Here is a 19,668-nt window from a genome sequence, read left to right as displayed (position 1 = left end):
ATGTCCAGCAGCCTGCCCCACTCCCTGGCCCACCTCCCCCCATGTGTCACCCCTCCCCACGGCGCCCGTCCCATGTGGGGACAGAAGGAAGTGAGCACGCAGCACGCCCGCTGTTGGATTGGTTGCTATTTCTCCCGTTCCACGGGGCCCAACCCGGCCCAGGGTGGGGGTGGGGGCTCTGGGGACAGGACATGCAGGGCTGGGGAGAGAGGGCAGAATTTTCCTGTTTTATCCATTTGCAACTTGGTCACCAATAGAGAGAAATGGGTCTCTGAGGGCTAACAGGAGAGGGTGGCCTGGCTCTGGGCCCCCAGCCAGGCCCTGAGAGTCCTGTCCCCTCTGGAGAGGAGAGGGAAAGAGCTCTAGAAACCAATGGAGAAACAGAAGGGGCAGGGGCTCATGTCAGCAAACACAGCTACATCACGTGACACGCCAGCGACACGGAAACACACGCCAACGCACACGGCTGCACAGCGGGCAGGGGGTAGAAGGGAGCCGGGGGGGCCACCATCTTGTCCTTTGCGGGGCAGGCTGGGGGGCAGGGTGAATGCATAGAACACATCATGTACACACGCTCAAGGCGTGGCAAGAGCGTGCGTCGACCCACAGGCACATGGGATGGACACGCGCAGTGTGCTTCGTGAGAGGCAGAGCTAGGGTTAAAGGGGAGGGGAAGCAGCGAGCCCTGGCCAGGCCCGGGACCACCCACAGGGCACACATGGTTGTAGGTGTGGGAGGGTTCGCAGCACACACTCCTCCAAGACCACGCAAGTCTTAAGACACTAGCCCCCAGACAATATTCTAGGACACATACAGACACAGCAGCCAACAAGCAACACATCATATGATGTGTGGGACTTGTGGAAGGTGAGGCACAGCAGACCCTCTGGGGTCCTCTGGTCTGCCGCCCAGAGATGGGCAGCCTTGCGCCTAATATCACTCAAGGAGACAGCAGCCTCACTACAGCCATGGCTCCACCCTTCTCCTTGTGGTCCGGGGAATTTGGGAAACATCTGGGCTGGAAGGGTGTCCTGGCTGGGTAACCGGAAGGAAAATGGGGGAGGGGTGGGAAATTGCTGGGGCCTGCTTTGACATCCCCGAAGAAGTCTGAGAAGGGAGCAGGAGGGCTGCAGTCAGACACAGGGGCAAACTTCCCGTCCTGCTAAAGGGCATTCTGGGAATGGACAGGCAGGTGCCCCTCTTCAAGACAGCCCACCTTGGAGTTTACACATATTGGCCACACACAAGTAGAGCCCAAACAGCCAGGTAAGGAAGAGGTTGGCTTCTGAGCTGGGGTGAGGGTGGGTAGGGCATTGTGTTCCAGGTCACATTTACATTGTCTCACACACACACACGCACACACGCACACGCTTCACATGAAGTGGAACCCTGGAAAATGATCTGCACACAACCCTGAGTCCTTTACCCTGTGCACATGTATGCCCACCCCCAGGGCAGGACACATTCCTGTACTAGTGTGTTCAGTCCTGTATATGTGGGTCCATGTTCCTCAGCTACAGAGTGCGGGAGCCTTCCAACATTGTCATTTGCTCATGTACCTCCCATCTGCCACCAAACGCATGAACCCACCTGTGCATATGCTGCCTACACAAGGGAGGAGCTAGCCCTTTCCTCACCATCAGATCCAGGCCTGTGTTCCACCCTCAATCTCACCCTGGTCAGGAAGCAGCTATTGCAGACATTTCAGCAAATGAGTCCAGGGGATGGATCCTGGGACTTAGCCCACCCTGAGTGGCTGCTGCCACACTGGCCACTCCAGTGCACCTGCAACAGACAGTTCCCCAAACCCAAGGTCCCTGAGACAGAGCCCAGAGCATCAAATGGGGTAATGGGGACAAATATTGGCCTCTCCCAGTTCTGAGGTAAGTGTGTAGAAGGTAGGAATGCTCTCTCATTTCCTAGCTGTCTGGGGCAGCCCTCAACATTGGCCTCATCAATAACATTCTCACACTAGCCTTCCAGGAGGCCCAATCCCATTCATGTGCAAATGGGAGTGGGCCTGTATGGGCACCATGCCCAAGTCAGCATGCATGTGTACTACAGTGTGTATGTGTGTGCCTGGGTGTGGCCACCTACACGAGGCCTCCTGAGCTTTGGCATGTGTGAGCACATGGGTGTCCCAGCTCTCATGGGTGCAGGCCTATCCTATGGCAGGGACACAGGGGAAGAGAAGCGTCTGGGATGTGTGCTCAGGGCTCTGACCAACAGGGCAGGAAGCGTCAGTTGCACAATGTTGATGTTGCAGTGTGTGGCCATATCAGATACTGGGCAGCAGATCTGGGGAGAGAGGGAGGGGCAAGTCAATCTGCATAGACAAATCTGGATGGGGCAGGAGTCCTTAAAGAGAAACACGTGTGCATATAACAAACGGGGACAGAAACACACTATGGAGAAAGCCTTTGTACAAGTACACACACATGCTCACACACACAGTCTAGACAGCACAGAAGTACAGATTCCTGTGCCCACCCAAACAGGTATCCAGTGCACAGCATGGGCGGCTCTGTCTGAAGAGACCTACCAGCACTTCAGGCAAATCCTGAGACACACATGTGCTTCTCACGTTACTTGCTGGGGGCAGTGTACATGTATATACAAGCCAAACTAGGTTATTTGTACATTTATGCTTCCACTCACATTGGCTCAACTCCAAGGCTCACAACACACACATTCTTCCCCGGGAACCACGCCTGGGGTGACTAAGTCAGGAAGATCTGCTCCACATCACGCTGGGTGCCTGCCATGGCCTGTGAACTTGGGCCTACCTGGATCCTCTGGGATGAGCATCTGTACACTCACAACCCACCCCATTTGTAGCAGATGTGGGGGAGGGGGTGTCAGTGGAAGTGCTATTGCATTAGATTCAAACACTCAAACACAAAAGTCCATGTACACAAATTATGTGTCCACAAATCTGTGGGCACACGCGCGCGCGCACACACACACACACACACACACCTATTCACAGAAGACAGAGGGGCTTGGTGGGCTGCTGTGTTATACCCGGCCATAGTCTACACAACATCCAAGCCAAGGGCAAAAGCTCAGACAACACACAGATATGAGGGAGGCAAGAAGGGTGATGTGATGCTTCTACACACATCTCTGAGTACACGCACACACGCTGGGGTGCCCACCCGTCTCGAGCATGTGCCGGGGCATGCATGTTGGTGTGCATGTGTAATCACGCCTGCTGCTATTTACGTGGAGGGGTAGGGGTGGTCCATGGCGCGGTGAGGTCCAGGGACTCTAGGGTCTGATGGGGGGGTAGAGGGGAGGGCTGCCTGGGTCTGTCTTGGGGGTGAGCCTGGAGCAGGGGATGGAGTGAAAGGGGTAGTGGGGGTATTGCTCCCAATGTGGTGAGGAAAGGGTCTGGGGGAGATAGGGGTGGGGGGGCCTACAAGCCCAGCGTCCCCCCAATGGATGACGCCAAGACCACCCCCAGCACCACACAGCAAATGATGATCATGATTTTCTTCTGTAGGCAGAAAGGGCAATGGGACAGGACAGACAGACAGATTGAGAGAGAGAAACAGAAAGAAGGGGAAGGAGGGTGCAAGGAAAAAGAAGAGGGGAGAGAAAACAGAGAAAGGAGAGGTCAGAGCCAGAGATAAGGTCTTTCGGGGGATTTCATCACTCGCCTCAGCCCTGGCCGGAGCCCCGCCCCGCCCACCCAGCTCCAGCCACCTGCCCACAGGCCCTGCTCTGCCCCAGCTCACCCTCCGGGCCTTGCTCTGATATCTCACAGCTTTCTTCGTGTCGGACACGGCTCGCTCCACATAGTCCACGGAATGTTCCACGTTGTACTCGATGCGGTCAATCATCTCGCCCTGCAGAGGGGATGTGCACGGGGAGGGGTGGGGCTGGGCTGGAAGAGGAAACCCCAGGGAGCTGGGGGAGGCTTCCAGGTGGTGTGGCAGAGGGAGAGGCAGTACCTGGCTCTCCACGAGCATGGCCATGTCCACAAACATGTCGTGCAGCTCGCGGATGCTGGTTTCCAGTTTGATGATCTCGTTGTGCCTCGTCTCGATCTCATTCAGTGCCTGCTTTGTCATCTGCGAGTCCATCTTGATCTAGGGCGATGGGGGAGGGGCTGCTGAAGACCACCTTTCACTCCCATGAGAGCTCAGAGTCTGCAGCCAGAGCATCTGGGTTCAAATCTGGCTGTCATTCACTAGCTGTAACCGTGGGCAAATTATTTAACCTCTCTCGGCTTCAGTTTCCCCGCTCCCTGTTCAGAACACGTGGATAAACAATAGTGCCCACCTCACGGTTGCTGTGAAGATTAAATAAGTTAATATGTGTACATTGATCAGAATAGTACCTGGCATACAGGAAGCACTAAGGACAGGTTTGTTAAATTACAAGAAGTAACACTTGTCCCCGGCCAGCATGGCTCAGTGGTTGAGCATCGACCTATGACCCAGGAGATCGCAGTTCGAGTCCCGGTCAGGGCACGTGCCCGGGTTTCAGGCAAGATCCCCAGTGAGGGGCGTGCAGGAGGCAGCTGATCAATAACTCTCTCATTATTGATGTTTTTATCTCTCTCTCTCCCTCTCCCTTCTTCTCTCTGAAATCAATAAAGACGTATTTTGGGGGGGAAAAGAAGTAGCACTTGTCCCAGCTCACCACCTTAGCCCAGGGCCGCTTCTATCACACAAGCCCCAGGAAGGGAGACAGGGGTCCAGGGCCCCCACCAGTATGTGGGGCCCCCGTCTGGTCAAAAACAGATAGGGAAATGGAAGAAGACACAGCAGAGAGAGAGAGAGAGTAGCAAGCAGAGGAGGCCCACATGAGAAGGCAGGGTGCCCATAATTCCCCTGGAGCCCCCATGACACGAGATGGGGGAGAAATAATAAAGGAGTGCACTGCAGCTTCAAGAACCAGTGGAAGAGAGACTCCAACCCACAATTAGATACACCTCCCCACAAATGCCTGACCTGAGCCAGGCCACTCACTTCCCAGAGCTCTCACTGTTTAGACCACATCAAGACACTCCTTTGCTCTAAAACCCACCAGGGCTCCCCACTACCCACAGGCTACACACCTTTATCTTAGCAGTCAAGGCCCAGGCTCCTTTTCTGCCCTCATCTCCTGCATATCCTATAAGAGCCAAAATCATCCAATGGCTGTTTGGCAAGTGGTCCACTCTCCCTGTCTTTGTACAGTCTGTTCCGTTTGTCCATTGTCCTTTGCCCATCTCCCCATGTTCAAAGGCTCGTCTCTTAAGGCCCATCTCAATGCCACTTCCCAGTAAGCCTCCCTGACTGTAGAAGTTAACTACTACCACAGGGCATGTCTGCATCTTGCTCAGCCCTCAAACAAGGTACCAACCGCCCTGCATTGTAATGGGGGGTTAACTGGCAGGGATAGCCCTGCCTCCTTAGAACCACTCGCCAGGCTTCCCTCCATTCTCAGACAAACAGCCTGGGCAGAGCTGTTTTGGAGAGCTCCAGGCTAACTGCCCGCAATCAATTTGCTTAAAGCTAATTTAACAAAGACCAATTACCTAAGTAACAACATGCTAGGAAGCACTGAACATGCTTTGATCCTGGTCTAGAAACCTTAACCAGAGCCATTCTGCTACCAGAAGCATAAACAGACAGAACTGGGCAGGCCAGGGTAAAATTTAACAAAGAGAAAGAATACAGCTGAGGGAAGCCCCTCCATTCACATGTAAGATGACAAGGGCAGGACAGTGTGCAAAATTAAAACAGGGTTTTTAAAAATCTTCAAAAGATAGGCAAAGCAGTCACTGGGTGAAATAACCTGCATCAGGGGGGAGTTGTCTCTCAGTACTGAAGGGTCCTGGCCTGGACCTAGACTGTGGATTCAAACACTGGCTCTGCCTCCAGCTGTATGACCTCAGCAAGTTATTCAACCTCTTGGGCATGGTTTTCTCATCTGTGAAACGTGTTTCCCTCAGAGGGTTGTGGCGAGGATCAAACGAGGTTAGTAGGTAGCTGTAAATATGTAAAGTGCTTCAAACGGTGCCTGGCACACGACTGTTTGCCATTTTGACGGGGGTGCCTTCCTGCTGGGTGCCATGGAATTCCCCAGTTCCAGGCCCAGGCTTTCCGATGCCGGTTACTCCAGGGTGGACTTAGGACCTTGACTTAGGTTAACCTCAGTTTGGGGAGGAGAGGCAACTGCTTTCCAAAACAGACCGCACCCCCGCCCGAGGCTCACATCATCGGTGAAGATGGCCAGCTTCCCGCTCTCCAGCATGTCCTCCAGCTCCTCGTTGGTTGTGGTCCTCCCGGCTGTGGGGAGGAAGGGCTCCATGGGGGTGGGCCAGCCCGGGCTGCGCTGGGGGGGGGGGGCAGGGACCCGGGAGCCCACCCTTTCCCGGGCCCTGGGCCAGCGTCCCCCCCGCGGAGGAGGGGCCTGGAAGGAGGCTCGGGGGGCCTGGGGAGTGTGGAGGGGGCGCACGCACTGATCTCCAGCTGCCGCTGGATCCGGTCCTTGCAGCGGTCCCGGTACTTGGACTGGGTCGCGTTATATTCAGTCATTACTTCCACGAACTTCCTGGAGAGTGTGGAATGCTGGGGTGGGGGTACACCCATCAGGAGGCAGGGGGCAGAGACCACAGGGGTGAGGCGTTAGTGCCGGGGTGGTGTGGAGAGGAGGAGTGATCGCGCCCCATTCCAATCCCTCCAGTCTCCCTACCCTACGCCCAAACCAGCCGCGGCCCGGGCTAGGGCAGGGAGCCCCGCCCCCGGCCTCTGCCAGAGCCCCGCCCCCGCCCGAGCCCGCCCCCGCCCTCTGCCAGAGCCCCGCCCCCACCCGCCGGAGCCCCGCCCCCGGCCTCTGCCAGAGCCCCGCCCCCGCCCGAGCCCGCCCCCGCCCCCGCCCTCTACCAGAGCCCCGCCCCGGCCCCCGCCCCGCCCTGAGCTCCGCCTCCCCGCCCCGGGCCCGACTCCGCGGGCTCCGTCCAGGTCCCGCCCCCCGGGCGCCACCTCCCACCTGGGTCTTGCGGATGCGCAGGTCCGCGGAGGAACGGTTCAGCCCCTCCTCCTGCTCGATGCTTTGCTCGATCGCTGCGGGAGAGAGGATGCAGTGACGGGCCGCAGACCCGGGGCGTGTGGGGCGGGGGTCCGGGACGCATGAAGGGCCGACACCCCGAGGCAGGCCCCAGGCCTGTGAAGAGATGTCACACCCGTGGCGAAGGCAGACAGTAAAGGATCCAGGGTGAGGGGCAGGGGGCCGAAAAGTAAAGGGACAGACGTTTGAGGGGGTCAGAAAGGCAGGTGGGATGGAGACTGAGGGTGGGTGAGTGACCAGACAGAAGGGGACTGTTTGCTCCGTCGGAGGCTTGGGTTCTGAAAGGTCCCATAGCTGTAACTGTGGCCCAGTCCTAGGGAGAGTGGGCCCAGTCGACTGTGAAAGTCCCCGGTATGCGGGAAACTCCACCTGCTGCATCCTCTGGAAAGGGGCAGGAACCCACCCTGGAATTTTTCTGGTGGGAGGCAGGCATCTCCAGGTGGGTCAGGTTCCAGTGGCCTCCATTTCCTTGGAAAATTCTATACTGGATGGATGTTCCAACAGAGTAATTAGCTCTCCCCCTGCCCTGCAAGGTGATCCCTGTCCCGGGAATTCCCACTTCTAAAGGATGTTTTGGAAAAGCGCACAGATCAACTGCTTCTGGATCATGCACTCCTGACACTTACTCAGATTTTCTAAAAAAGAGCTTGTGGTAAGATCTACTGTGCTTGGAAAATGCAGCAGGGATGAATCACCACCAGGTCCTCTCAGACCCGGAAGGGCCTCCAGGCCATTCCTGAGAACATCAGTTCTCTGTTCTGCTGGCAGCAGGGGAGGTAGGGGCTGGATGACACCCCGACACTCCCTGCCAGCAATGCGGGACAGTGACTGAGTGACAGCTTTGGCCCAGCTGCTACAGGAAAAGCACAGGAACACACACCCAGGGATGTCCGAATCTCTGGCCCAGACTCATATCCTATTGTCAGACTTGGGACTGGGGCCTAGGCCTGGACGAAGGGGTCCTTTACTTTATGTTCTCACTGACTTCTTACAGCAATCCTGGGAGTTCAATGATATTAGTCCATGTTTCAGGCTAGAAACTCAGGTTCGAATGGGTAAAAGGACTCAGTCACACACAAAACCTGAGCTCAGGCCACCACGTAGCTGGAGGAAGACAGAGAAGAGAATCTTCTCTCTTTTTCTGGAGGTCTGGAGGATCAGCTTCTCTAAGCCACTGCCACTTTTCCTAGTTTCTTTTTTTTTTTTTTTTTAAATCCTCACCCGAGGATATTTTTTCCATTGTTTTTCAGAGAGAGTGGAAGGGGAAGAGAGAAAGAGAAAGAAACATCGATGTGAGAGAGACACATCGACTGGTTACCTCCCGCACATGCCCCGACTGGGGCCAGGGATTGAGCCTGCAACCGAGGTACGTGCCCTTGGCTGGAATCAAACCTGGGACCCTTCAGTCCGCAGGCCGACGCTCTAACCACTGAGCAAACCAGCCAGGGCTCTTTCCAGTTTCTTGATCTATTCCTGAACCCCTAACCCACGGAGCCCTCCTCATGGTCTCACAGAGAGACTATCAAGGTCAGAGCTTGATGGGCCCAAGAAATCACTGAGCCAGGGATTTTTAAACTGTGTTCCATGGAACCCTGGTTCTGAGAAGGAACTTGATGGGAGTGAAGGGGAAGCCCTGGGCCTTCCAGCCCCACCCAATTCAGCCAGAACAAACTGACTTTTATGTGCTGTATATACTGGAGTTCTTTGTAAGATTTCATTTGGGAAAGAAAGAATTTTGGTACCAAAAAAACAAAAAAAACAGCTCTGAAATTGCTTGGTTTTCTTACTGTACTGAAGCGGAAGCTGAGGGTAGGGTACTTGTCCAGAATGAGTGATGATATAAGTTGGGCTCCTTCTGCCTGGATTTGTACTTAATGTGCTCCCAGTTTAGGTCATTTTCCTTTCCAGCACACTCTCCTGAGTTGCAAAAGGTTTGTTTTTACAGATTAGCACTGGAGGCTAACACATGGCCTCCTGTGAAGTCCAGGAGGGCATCAAGTCTCTCTCCTCATCTCCCTGGACCAAGGTCAGAGCACGCAGGCCCAGGCATCTGACATGGTTCCTTTTCCCCAAAGCCCAGCAATGTGGCTCGGACAGAGTAGGTGCTTGGCAAATGTTTTCTGCTGCTGAATTACCATGAGCATACAAATTAGCGTTACGGTAACACTGCTATTCCCCTGGCACCAGCAGACAAGGAGGTTCCCAACCCACAGTGCTTTGGGGGAAGGTGGTTATTACCAGCACCCAAGTCCTTAAATTAGAGTGAATACATAAGCATTTGGCAAGTCCCTCCTGAGAGCTTGCCAGCCCTGATGTCAGCCACACAGTCCAATCTGTCCTGAGCTGAGGATACCAATTCAGAAGCATTTGCTGACCCCACCTACTGGGTGCTTAGCACTATGCCTGGCACCTGTTATGGAGAAATGAGGCCTTAATGAAACTAAAGCCACTTGGGAGACTATATTTTTCTGATGGACCTTCATGCTGACGGAACCAGCAGAGCTCATATACAATTTGGGCAGACAGTCTCCTCTCCCTCATTTCCCTGTTGTGTCTCTTTCTCCAAAGAACCGGGGGCAAGGAGGGAAACTGGGGCTTTGTGCTTTTTCTCATTGTTTAAGAATCTGGCTCCTAGAAGTTCGAAGACATTCCTGATAGAAAGGCCTGTTTGGTTCACTGGAAGGCAGAGAGCTCTTTTTCTCCTTAGTCAGGGAATTGCAATCCTCACCTTTCAATTTGGACCGAACCTTGTTGGCCGTCTTCTTGATGTCTGCAGTGAGGTCCTCCAGCTCCTGTTTGGTCTCTGAGGAGGGGGCCAGGGTGAGTAAGAAGTCTGGGTGGACCCCAGGCCCCAGCCCACAGCCACTCCGCAACAGCACTCACTCTCATCCGGGTTGGGGGCAGCCAGGATGGCGCTATGCTGTTTTTTCACTTGTTCCACATCCTCCGACAGCTTCTCGATGCAGCCCCGGATCTCTTCCACCTGGGGCAGCAAATTGGCTATACCCAGCCAAGTCTTCAGGCCAGACAAGGGCATCCACGGGGCTCACTCAGGGTTCAGGGAAATCGGCCAGACCCGAAGGGACTGGTAAAAGGCCAAGAGGTGTGGAAGTGGGGGCCAGGTTCTGGGTCTGGGGTACTGGAGGCTCAGTTACCTGTTCAAAGAACTCATCCATGAAGTGGTCCCGGTCCACATGGACCACCTCCTCCTCATCATCGCTGTCTTTCGCCTGGGAGGCAAAGAAAGATGGAGACCATGAGCAGCCCCGCCCTTGTCCTGCTGCTCCCCGCTCCAGGCTCAGAGCAGGGGTCTTGGGAGGGTCATAGGCAGGGTGTACGGCCAGGGCCCCAGGCAGTCAGGGTGAACATGGGCTATTGGGTGGAACAGCATATGGGAGGCCAGGTAGGTGATGGGGAATTAGCAAAAGGTGCCTTCTTGGGGGTGGATGTGGCCCTGTGAATGGTCACCCTGGAGACAGGTGGTGCTCAGGACACCTGCTATTAACCAACCAGTATGGAAGTATTTCAGTACAGTAACCACCAGCTAAATGTCGCCCTTGCAATACTTGGCTCTGGGCTCCGAGAAGGGGTCTGGAATGGGGTCCCAGGAGCCTGACCCTCTCCGCCATCCCCCAGCCACCCGGGCCCAGGCCTAGCTGTGCTCCCTTCCTCTTCCCCTCCAGTCACGTCCCCTGTGCAAGGTCAATTCACTGCCAGCTGCAGGCAGCGCCGGCTGAGCAAGCAGTCAGGCCCAGTGAGGGCTGGAGGAGACAAGCAGCACCCCCGACCTCCCTCGCTCCTTGTGTCTTCCTCCTCCTGCCCACCCACAGCCCCTCAGCCTGCCTGCCCCGTTGCCCCCACTGACTCCGACTCTCCTCGATGTATTCACTTGCTTTCACCCAGCCTCTTCCAACTTCACACCCACCTACTCTCACTCGCTTGGATTTCCTAGTTGCAACCTGCAGCTGCTCAGCCCTCCACCCCCAGGGCTCAGAGACACAAAGGGATTTATCCACCCACACCTCCACGGAGAGACAGACCAGTGATACAGACAGAAGGGCTGACACACAAGGCACACAGAGAGACAGACCCACTGACATCCACTCGGAGACACACCGACATGCTGATGTTCACCCGCACACAGGCCCACAGCAGTGCTGCATGCTGATACGGGTGGACCCAGCGGGTCAGCCGCACCCCCAGGGGCACTCGGGAGGGCCCTCTGAGCCTGTTCTCCCAGGCTTTCAGAGCCTCAGGTCTGCACACTCGCTGAGAGCTGGGAAAAAGGAGAGGGGGCAGGGAGGGCTCCCCAGTGCTACACACTCCTGACTCAAGACTTCTCTGCTTGGGACAGAAGTCTGAGCACAAAAGCTGAAACCTTCAAGCGTAATTACATCTGGAGCCCTAATCAGCCCCAATGGAAACTTAAATGGAATTCACCCTGATTTCCAGAAAGAACCTAAAAAAACTCAGAATTTAAGTACCAGAGCCTGAATGAAATCAAAACAGGATCCAAAAATCTAAAGAGAAAAGCTCACATGGAACCTCAATAAGGTCCAAGTAGATCACAGACAGGACCTAGCAGAAACCAGACAGGCTCAGACCGAACCAGACTCGGCACAGACAGATCCCAGACAGCTCAGATCGAACATAGACACAGAGCCAGATGGGACCTAAATGCAACCTAGACATCCAGGTGAACTCGCAATCAGCAGAGCCCCGACAGCACTGGAAAGAACCCGCAAGCCCAGAGAAGACTCAGCCGGACACTCTCGAAGCCACCCCAGCTTCGTGCCCTCAAAACCCCAGGAATCCTCCCCACAGACACTGGGCCCCACACCACATCAGAAAGTGTGTTCAGCACTTACATTTAATTTCCAGACAATCTCAAAAATCCACCGGGAAAGGGGGGCACCTCCATCTCTGCCCACAGCTGCCCCAGAAGTAGGGGTGGCACCAGGTAGGGCTTGGGGACTCTGATGGGACTTCTGGCTTCTCAAGCCTCTACCTGACCTGGGACCACCCCGATAGACTTTGGCCCTTACAGACTCTGAGATGCTCTGTCCTCAAAAAACCAGCTGCCCCATGAGAACTCCTTCCCCTGGCACCAAAACCTAGTCCTCTGTCCCTTCTCTGCCTTCAAGCACTCAACTCAGCCCAGCTACCCACAGGGCATGAGGTCTCTCACTTTCCTGTTCTGTCTCTTACCCTTCCCCATGCTGACTTTCGACGTCCTGAAGTCTAATTTCTGTCTCTCCTGTTGTTCCCAGAGCCAGTTCCTTAGATTCTGCCCTGAGGCATGCTATCTGCCTATTTCCCTGCCCTTGAGACAGGAAAAAAAGGTAAAGGACCCAAGTCTGACCTATTTGGTATAATAATTACAGAGAGCTGAGCGTTAACAATCCTCTACAGTTCACAAACACTTGCATCTATAATCCCTTTTGATCCTCTCCACCAGAGCCATGCTGAGAGAGGAGAGGCAGATGTCATTGTCCCCATTTCACAGATGAGGGAACAGGAGGTCAGAGGGGAAAAAGGAAAGTGACTTTCCTGAGGGCACCCAAGCTGAAATCACAGGCATCTAAGCAGGGCCTTCCCCACAGCCCCTGCTAAGGCTGGAGACTAGGCCACCTCGTTCCAGCAACTCTGCCGCCAGTTATTTTCCCCCTCAGGTAGCTCCTGCTAAGGCCCAATCTGGGTGAGGCTCTGCCCTGAAGTCCCGGCAAAATATCATCATTTAACAGCACCTTTACACAGACCTTACGCTCTTGTTATCTCTTTTAAGCTTCATTAAAACTCTCTGAGGACCACTGATCAACATCACTATAATTATGGCAAACATTTACATAGCATGGATACCATTCTACGCACTCCATTTATCCATATATTTATCCATTTACTTCTTTTTAAAAATGTTTTATTGGTTTTCGAAAGAGGGGAAGGGAGAGAGAAAAACACTGATGTGAGAGAGAAGCATCCATCACTGCCTCCCGTATGCACCTTGACTGGGGATCGAACACGCAACCTAGGTATGTGCCCTGATGGGGATTGGAACCAGCAACCTTTCAGTGCATGGGACGACACTCCAACCAACCGAGTCACACCAGCCAGGGCTATCATTTAATTCTTATACATAACCCCTGAGGTAGATATTATCATAGCCCCCTTTTATAGATGGGGAAACAGACATAAGAGGCTAAGGAACTTGCCCAAGTCAGGAGCTAAAAGGCCACATGACTTCTCCCCTCTGAGCCTCAGCCTCTGCATTTGCTGAATAGCAATAATGTCTACCCCACATGGCGGGCAGGAGGGCAGTGAAAGCAGTCAGGAAAACTGCTTCATGCTGCCAGGGAGAGAATGAATGCTCAGTGGGGGTTGGCTACTACCCCTTCCCCTCCCATGTTACAGATGATTAAACATGCTCAGAGAAGTTACTTGACCTGTCTAAGGCTTCACAGCAAAAAAGGCCAAAGGTGGGAGCTGAACTGCTCGGTGCTAAATCCCAGGCTCTTTCCCCTCCTTCTGTTCCTACCTGGCCCCAAAGAGTCTGTTCTGCTGTGTCCTCACTACTGCTAAACTCCTGTGGCCAGTACAGAAAAGCATAAGAGGTGCCTGGGTGCAGGAAGAGCTCACACAAGAAGCCAGGCATTCTAGCCTCCACATGACTTGCTGTGTGACCCTAGGAGAATCTCAGCCCCTCTCTGGGCTCCAGTTCAGCTGTGAAATGGGTGGGCCCGCACATGTGCTCACCCCTCCCTGCTCTGAGGTGTACCTGTTTAACAGTAAGCACAGCCTGTTTCTGGAAGTTGGCCAGCCTAAAGGACAGGCTGTGGGCAAATGAGAGTACCTAGGAAAAGTTGATCAAATGTGCCCGATCCACTTTACGGACAATTCATGCCTTCATGAGCAAAATGAAGAAATAAGAATACATACATCTAGCCCTGGCTGGTGTAGCTCAGTTGGTTGGAACGTCCTCCCATGCACCAAACAGTCACCGGTTCGATTCCGGTCAGGGCACATGCTCAGGTTTCGGGATCAATCCCCAGTAGGGGGCGTGCCGGAGGCAGCTGATCAATGACTCTCTCATCATTGATGTTTCTATCTCTCCCTCTCCCTTCCTCTCTCAGAAATCAATAGATATATTTAAATGAATTAATTAATTAAATAAATAGTATGTCTTGCCCTGGCCTGTGTGGTTCAGTGGTTAGAGCGTCAACATACCATCAAAGGGTCTTGGGTTTGATTCCAGTGAAGGGCACGTACCTGGGTTGCAGGTTCGATCACCAGCCCTGGTCGAATGTGGGAAGCATGTGGGAAGCACAATTGATGTGTCTCTCTCACATCACTGTTTTTCCCTCTCTCCTTCCACTCCCTCTCTTCCACTCTCTAAAAATCAATGGATCCCAGCCGGCGTGGCTCAGTGGTTGAGCGCTGACCCACGAACCAGGAGGTCAAGGTTCAATTCCCTGTCAAGGCGCATACCTGGGTTTCGGGCTTGATCCTCAGTAGTGGGTGTGCAGGAGGCAGCCGACCAATGATTCTCTCATTGATGTTTCTCTCTCTCTCCCCCTTCCTCTCTCTGAAATCAATAAAAACATATTTTAAAAAAAAGAATTATATACATCTAAACAACACATAAGTACTGATTACCACAAGTTGGGCCCAGTTACAAGTGCTTTGAATTTCTTTTCTTTTTTTTTAATAATATATCTTTATTGATTTCAGAGAGAGGAAGGGAGAGGGAGAGAGAGAGAGAGAGAGAGAAACATCAGTGATGAGAGAGTCATTGATCGGCTGCCTCCTGTACACCCCCAACTGGGGATCGAGCCCACAACCAGGACATGTGTCCTGACCGGGAATTGAACTGCGATCTCCTGGATCCTAGGTCGATGCTGAGCCATGCCCAGCCAGGCTGAATTTCTTATTTAATCCTTACAGCCACTCCATGAAGTAGATACTATCCTTATTTCCATTTGACAAATGAGGAAACTGAGGCATGGGGAGATTAAGTAACTTGCCCAAGATTACACAGTTGATGGGGGCCGATAGGGTGGTGCCTGGATTTGAACCCACACACTTTGTTCTTTACCGCTCGACAACCCCTCGAGGGCTTGAGAGGATTAAAGAAGAGAGCAGAGATCCTGGGCACCCCAGGAACTGCCTTGGGAATAGGGGTAATCAGATCCAAGCCTCTAGCTTCAGTCCTTCCCCAGTAGACACCAAGGGCCTTTGTGTGTGTGTCAATGACAGGAGACAACACAGACAGATGTGTAGCTAGAAGAAGGACAGGGACAATGTGAACCAGCAAGTCAGTGACCGAAGAGACAGATGATGAGAGGGTGACTAAAACAGAGGGTGAAAGATACTGGAATTGGGTGAGAGAAAAGTCACAGAGTGTGTGTGTGTGTATGTGTGTGTAAACACACACAGGCCCATGTACACAAACGCGTGCTCACACGTGCTCCTCAGGAGTGCAAGCATCTCTTGGTCTAGCAGCAGCAGCCCATCTCCACTGTATCCCCCCTTCTGTCCATCTGTCCCCCTGACCTGCGCCTCTCGTCCTCCCAGCGAGCAGCCTAGCCTCCCAGCCCCCCCTCTCCGCTCCCCTTCCCTGCCTCACACTCACTCCTCTGCTCCACTGAGTCATTCATTCATCTAAGGATGTATGATCTGTGCCAAGTTCTCTTCCAGGTGCTGCTGAGAACGGTGGCGAACAAGACAGAAAGAAGGTCCTGCCTCCAAAGAGCTGACATTCCAGCGGAGGGGGACAGACAATGAAAAATGAACAAGACAATTTCAGATTGTGCTAAATAGCAGGAGGGAGAGAGACCAGGAGACGTGAGAGAGGGAAACAAGCACCAGGGGTGGCTCTATACAGGATGGTCAGGGAGGGCCTTTTGGGGGGTTGGCACTTGAGCTAAGTCCTGAAGGAGTCAACTGTGCCACAATCTGGGGAACACAGAATTCAAGGCAGAGGGGAGAGTGTTCCAGGCAGAGCGGATAGCATTCAAAACAGAGGGACCAGCGTTCCGGGCAGAGGGAACAAGTGCAAAGGTCCTCAAAATAAGGGGTGGAACTTGCTGTCTGAACAGCAGAAACAAGCCCAGTGCAGCTGGCTGGTGCCAATTCATCACCAGGGTTCTCTTGGTCTCTGTCCCCTGTTGGACAAACTGGACTACTCTTCCCTTGTTATTTCAGGCCTGCCTCGCTAAAGCACCCACTGCCTGTCCATACCTGAGTTACACATACGATTCAGTCCCTGCCCTCAAGGCGTAGGACTTGTCCTATAACAGCCCCCATTCCCACCAGGCCTGAGTCAAGCCCTGCTCACCACAGGCCTCACCTTCCCCCATTTCCCAGTCTCCCCATTTCCTCTGTCTCCTGCCTTCCCACTCCACAGCAGCCTCACAGGCTCTAGTGCTTTCCCTCTCCCACCAGCCTTCTTCTCCCCCTCACTCCCCTTCCTCTTCTCTTGAGCCCCATCCCTGGCCCCAGTCCTTGGATCCTAGGACACCAATCCAGCTGATTAACCCTGATTGCAGGCTCCACTCCAGCCCAGCACCTCGCAGTTCCCAACCAAAGGGGTTTGGTGAACTGGAGGCAGGAAACCCTGGTTCGACCCTGGCTCTGCCATTAACAGCTGTGTGATCTTGAGCAAGTCAGATTACCTGTGTGGCCCTCAATTTACTCTAAAATAAATTAGGGTCACATCCTGCCCATCTCAGAGGTTCAAGAGAAATAAGTCAGCTGTGGAAAAACAAACATTCATAAAGGACTGCTGGGCACCAGGCCTTCTTCTAGGTTCTTTTTGCATAGTAACTAATTTTAACCCTTAGGATAACCCTGCTAAGTGTGAATTACTCTGAACTCACACACGAAAAAAAACCTGAGTATCAGAGAGGTTAACCAACTTATCCATGGTCACACAGGAAGTAGCAAAGCTAGGATCTGAACCCAGACAGTCTGACTCCCAAATCTGTGCCCTCAACTGCTATGTGATAAACATATCTGACAACCCCTTGGGAACTCTAAAGTACTGTTGGAAAGATAATCAGGCCCCCTGGGCTGATATCCCCTCCCACCACTGCCCCCCATCCCCCTCAGCCTCTTACGAGAGCCCTTTCCCAGGCCTCCCACACCCTCTTCAGTTTCTCCTGCTTCCCAGCCTCCTTGCTCTTAACTCTGGCAGGGAGACCCTCAGCACTCCTTACATCTGGCAGCTTCTTTCCTCTCCACCCACCCCCTCCCAAACCTCCAGTTTCCTAGAACCATGACTAACACCAGAGCCATCAACAGCCACCCAGCCCCCTTCACCCCTCCACACCACTTCCCATCTCTTCCACCTGGCCACCCCCAGTAGCCCCCAGCAGACAGGATTCCTCAGCTCTGGGAGGGTCCCCTGACCCGCTCAGATGAAGGCTCCCCTGCCTACTCCTCCATCCCTACTCCCTCCCTCTCTAATTGTACCACAATGCCACCACCTCACCCCAACCCATGTTCCATTTCTCTGAGTTTTGGAGTCATGGATAGTCTTGGCAGCAGGGGATCTTGGTTCAAATCTGGACTCTTCACTCGCTAGGTGTGTGACCTTGGGCAAATTATTTAACCACTCTGGGCTTTAGTTTCCTCAACTATAAAATGAGGTAGTCTCTCAGTCTATCTGCCTTTCCAGGAGGTGGGTGAGCGTCTAAAAGATTATGGATGGCAACCTGCTTTGGATGAAAACTGCATCTTGAGAGAAGGGTAGTTTAGAGCCCTGATGGAGCCAGCCTGCCTGGCTGCCTTTTATAAGCTACGTGACTTCAGTTAAGTTACTTAATCTCTCTGGACCTCAGTTTCCTTATCTATAAAATGGGATAATACTGGTTTCAGCCTCCTAGGGTTTCTGTGACAATCAAAATGAGTTAATATCAAAATGAGTATAAGACACTTAAACAGTGTCTGGCACAAAAGCATTGGTTATTTTTATTACTGTTACTTTCCTGATGCCTATTCAGTAAGTTCAATAAAGAAATAAACCTTCACAATTCCCTCCCTGGACCACCAGTTCCTCCTTCCTTCCCACTTGCCATCTCTCCCCAGAGACGGCAATCACTGGCCTCCGGGCCCCTTCCTCTTGTGCCAGTGAACCACCCCCCAAATCCAGGGAGCTCTCCAAAGACAGAGCTTTTTAACATCCCCCCCCATGTTGAGACTTCCCTTTCAAAGGCCAAAAAAGCAGACATGTGTCAACTTGGCAAACAGGAAACCCACATTCCAGTCTGATCCTGCTGCCCACTTGCTTGGTGACCTTGGGCAAGTTCCTGCCCATCTCTGAACCCTAGTTTCCTGATCTGTCAAATGCAGTAAGTTGGCTGGGACTAGTGCTTTATTAACATACCACCACAAGACGTGAGCACACAGCAGGTTGTCAGCTCTGCCTCCCGGAGCCCCAGGTGATTTCTCCAAATGCCCCAGCATCCTCCCCACCAAAGAAACCATTCTCACCAAGCTCCCACTCCCCAGTCCCTCCAAATGGCAGCCTTCACTGCAGACACCAGTCACCCAAGCACAACTCGCTGCCTGGCCAGACTCCTGGAGCCTGGCCTCTTCAGGCCTGCAGACGGGGCCCACGTCGGCCAGCCCTGACTGTTCAGGGTGCCCCAGTTCCCCCCGCAGAACACAGTCCATGTCATACAACCCAGTTCCGTGGCCCTGCGCCTGGAACCTCCTCCCCTTCTCCTCTGCAACCCCACCTCCAACCTCTGGGGTCACCCCATCTCAGGCCCTGGCTGTCTCCTGAGGCGGCCCCTTCCCTCCTTGTGTCTGAGGTGTCCCTTCCCATGGAGAGCAACACACACGTGTGCACACACACATGCACACTGCATTCACTGCCAGGTGTTGGCATCTCAGTCACAACCTGTGTCCTTCCCCATAGCATCCCCCATCTCTGGGTCCCACAAACAGCATGGCCCAATAACAGCCCCATCCTTCTAATTCCATAAATCTGCCTGGGGCTGCCAGCACCCTCCAATTCCTTCCTGACATTCACTCTTCCCATCCCCAGATTAGACCCCACGGCCCTCCTGGGAATGTGGGGTGTCCAAGGCCCCTGAGACCTCTCCTGCCCCTTGTGTCTCAACAGCTTCTAACCCCTTCCAGCCACTGTCCCCAAAATGCAGGTTCACTGGAGAACATCAGGTGCCTCCAGATATTGTGGTGCCCCTGCCACCAACCTCCAGTCCCATCATCTGCCCCTGCATCCCAGCACCTGCCCCACTCCACCCCCACGCGCAGCCCAAATAGTGGGGTCCCTCCCCCCATTTTCCCCACCCCCAAGCTCACACTCCGCAGCTCCTGAGTCCGATCCTTCATCCTGCGACGGCTCCTCCTCCTCGTCCTCCTGCCTCTGCTGCTCCTACCTCCAGGCTCGGAGCTGGAGGCCTGGGTCTGGGGGCGCGGGGGGCACCGGAGCCGCCGGGAGGGGTGCCGCGGGCGGGGGCGGGCCGGGGGCGCGGGCGCGGGCGCAGGGCCGAGCAGGGGCGAGGGCCGGGGCCGGCTGGGCTCTGCCGGGGCTGCGGTGGCGATGCGGCTGCGGCACAGGCTCGGATGGAGGGATGCGGG

General features: G+C 54.1%; 1 protein-coding gene across 4 annotated transcripts in view; it reads right to left on the bottom strand.

Moving 5' to 3' along the window:
* The window catches only part of STX1B (syntaxin 1B), a 26,034-nt gene extending 6,366 nt beyond the window's left edge, over positions 1–19,668 (bottom strand). The window contains exons 1-10 of one of the 4 annotated variants that reach the window (XM_081133116.1): positions 19,390–19,665; positions 10,221–10,295; positions 9,949–10,048; positions 9,794–9,868; positions 6,988–7,061; positions 6,458–6,566; positions 6,211–6,284; positions 3,957–4,094; positions 3,741–3,851; positions 57–3,499 (exon numbers count right to left, since the gene is read on the bottom strand). In XM_081133116.1, the coding sequence (XP_080989242.1) occupies positions 3,419–3,499; positions 3,741–3,851; positions 3,957–4,094; positions 6,211–6,284; positions 6,458–6,566; positions 6,988–7,061; positions 9,794–9,868; positions 9,949–10,048; positions 10,221–10,295; positions 19,390–19,419 (867 nt within the window). In that variant the 5' untranslated portion in view covers positions 19,420–19,665 and the 3' untranslated portion in view covers positions 57–3,418. Of the gene's footprint in view, positions 1–56; positions 3,500–3,740; positions 3,852–3,956; positions 4,095–6,210; positions 6,285–6,457; positions 6,567–6,987; positions 7,062–9,793; positions 9,869–9,948; positions 10,049–10,220; positions 10,296–19,389 lie in introns of those variants that run through there. The other 3 variants (XM_081133114.1, XM_081133113.1, XM_081133115.1) reach the window with 3 other exon arrangements.

This window comes from Miniopterus schreibersii, assembly GCF_964146895.1.
Source record: "Miniopterus schreibersii genome assembly, chromosome: 3".
NCBI classification, from domain to species: Eukaryota; Metazoa; Chordata; class Mammalia; order Chiroptera; family Miniopteridae; genus Miniopterus; species Miniopterus schreibersii.
This window is presented reverse-complemented; position numbering and strand designations above follow the sequence as displayed.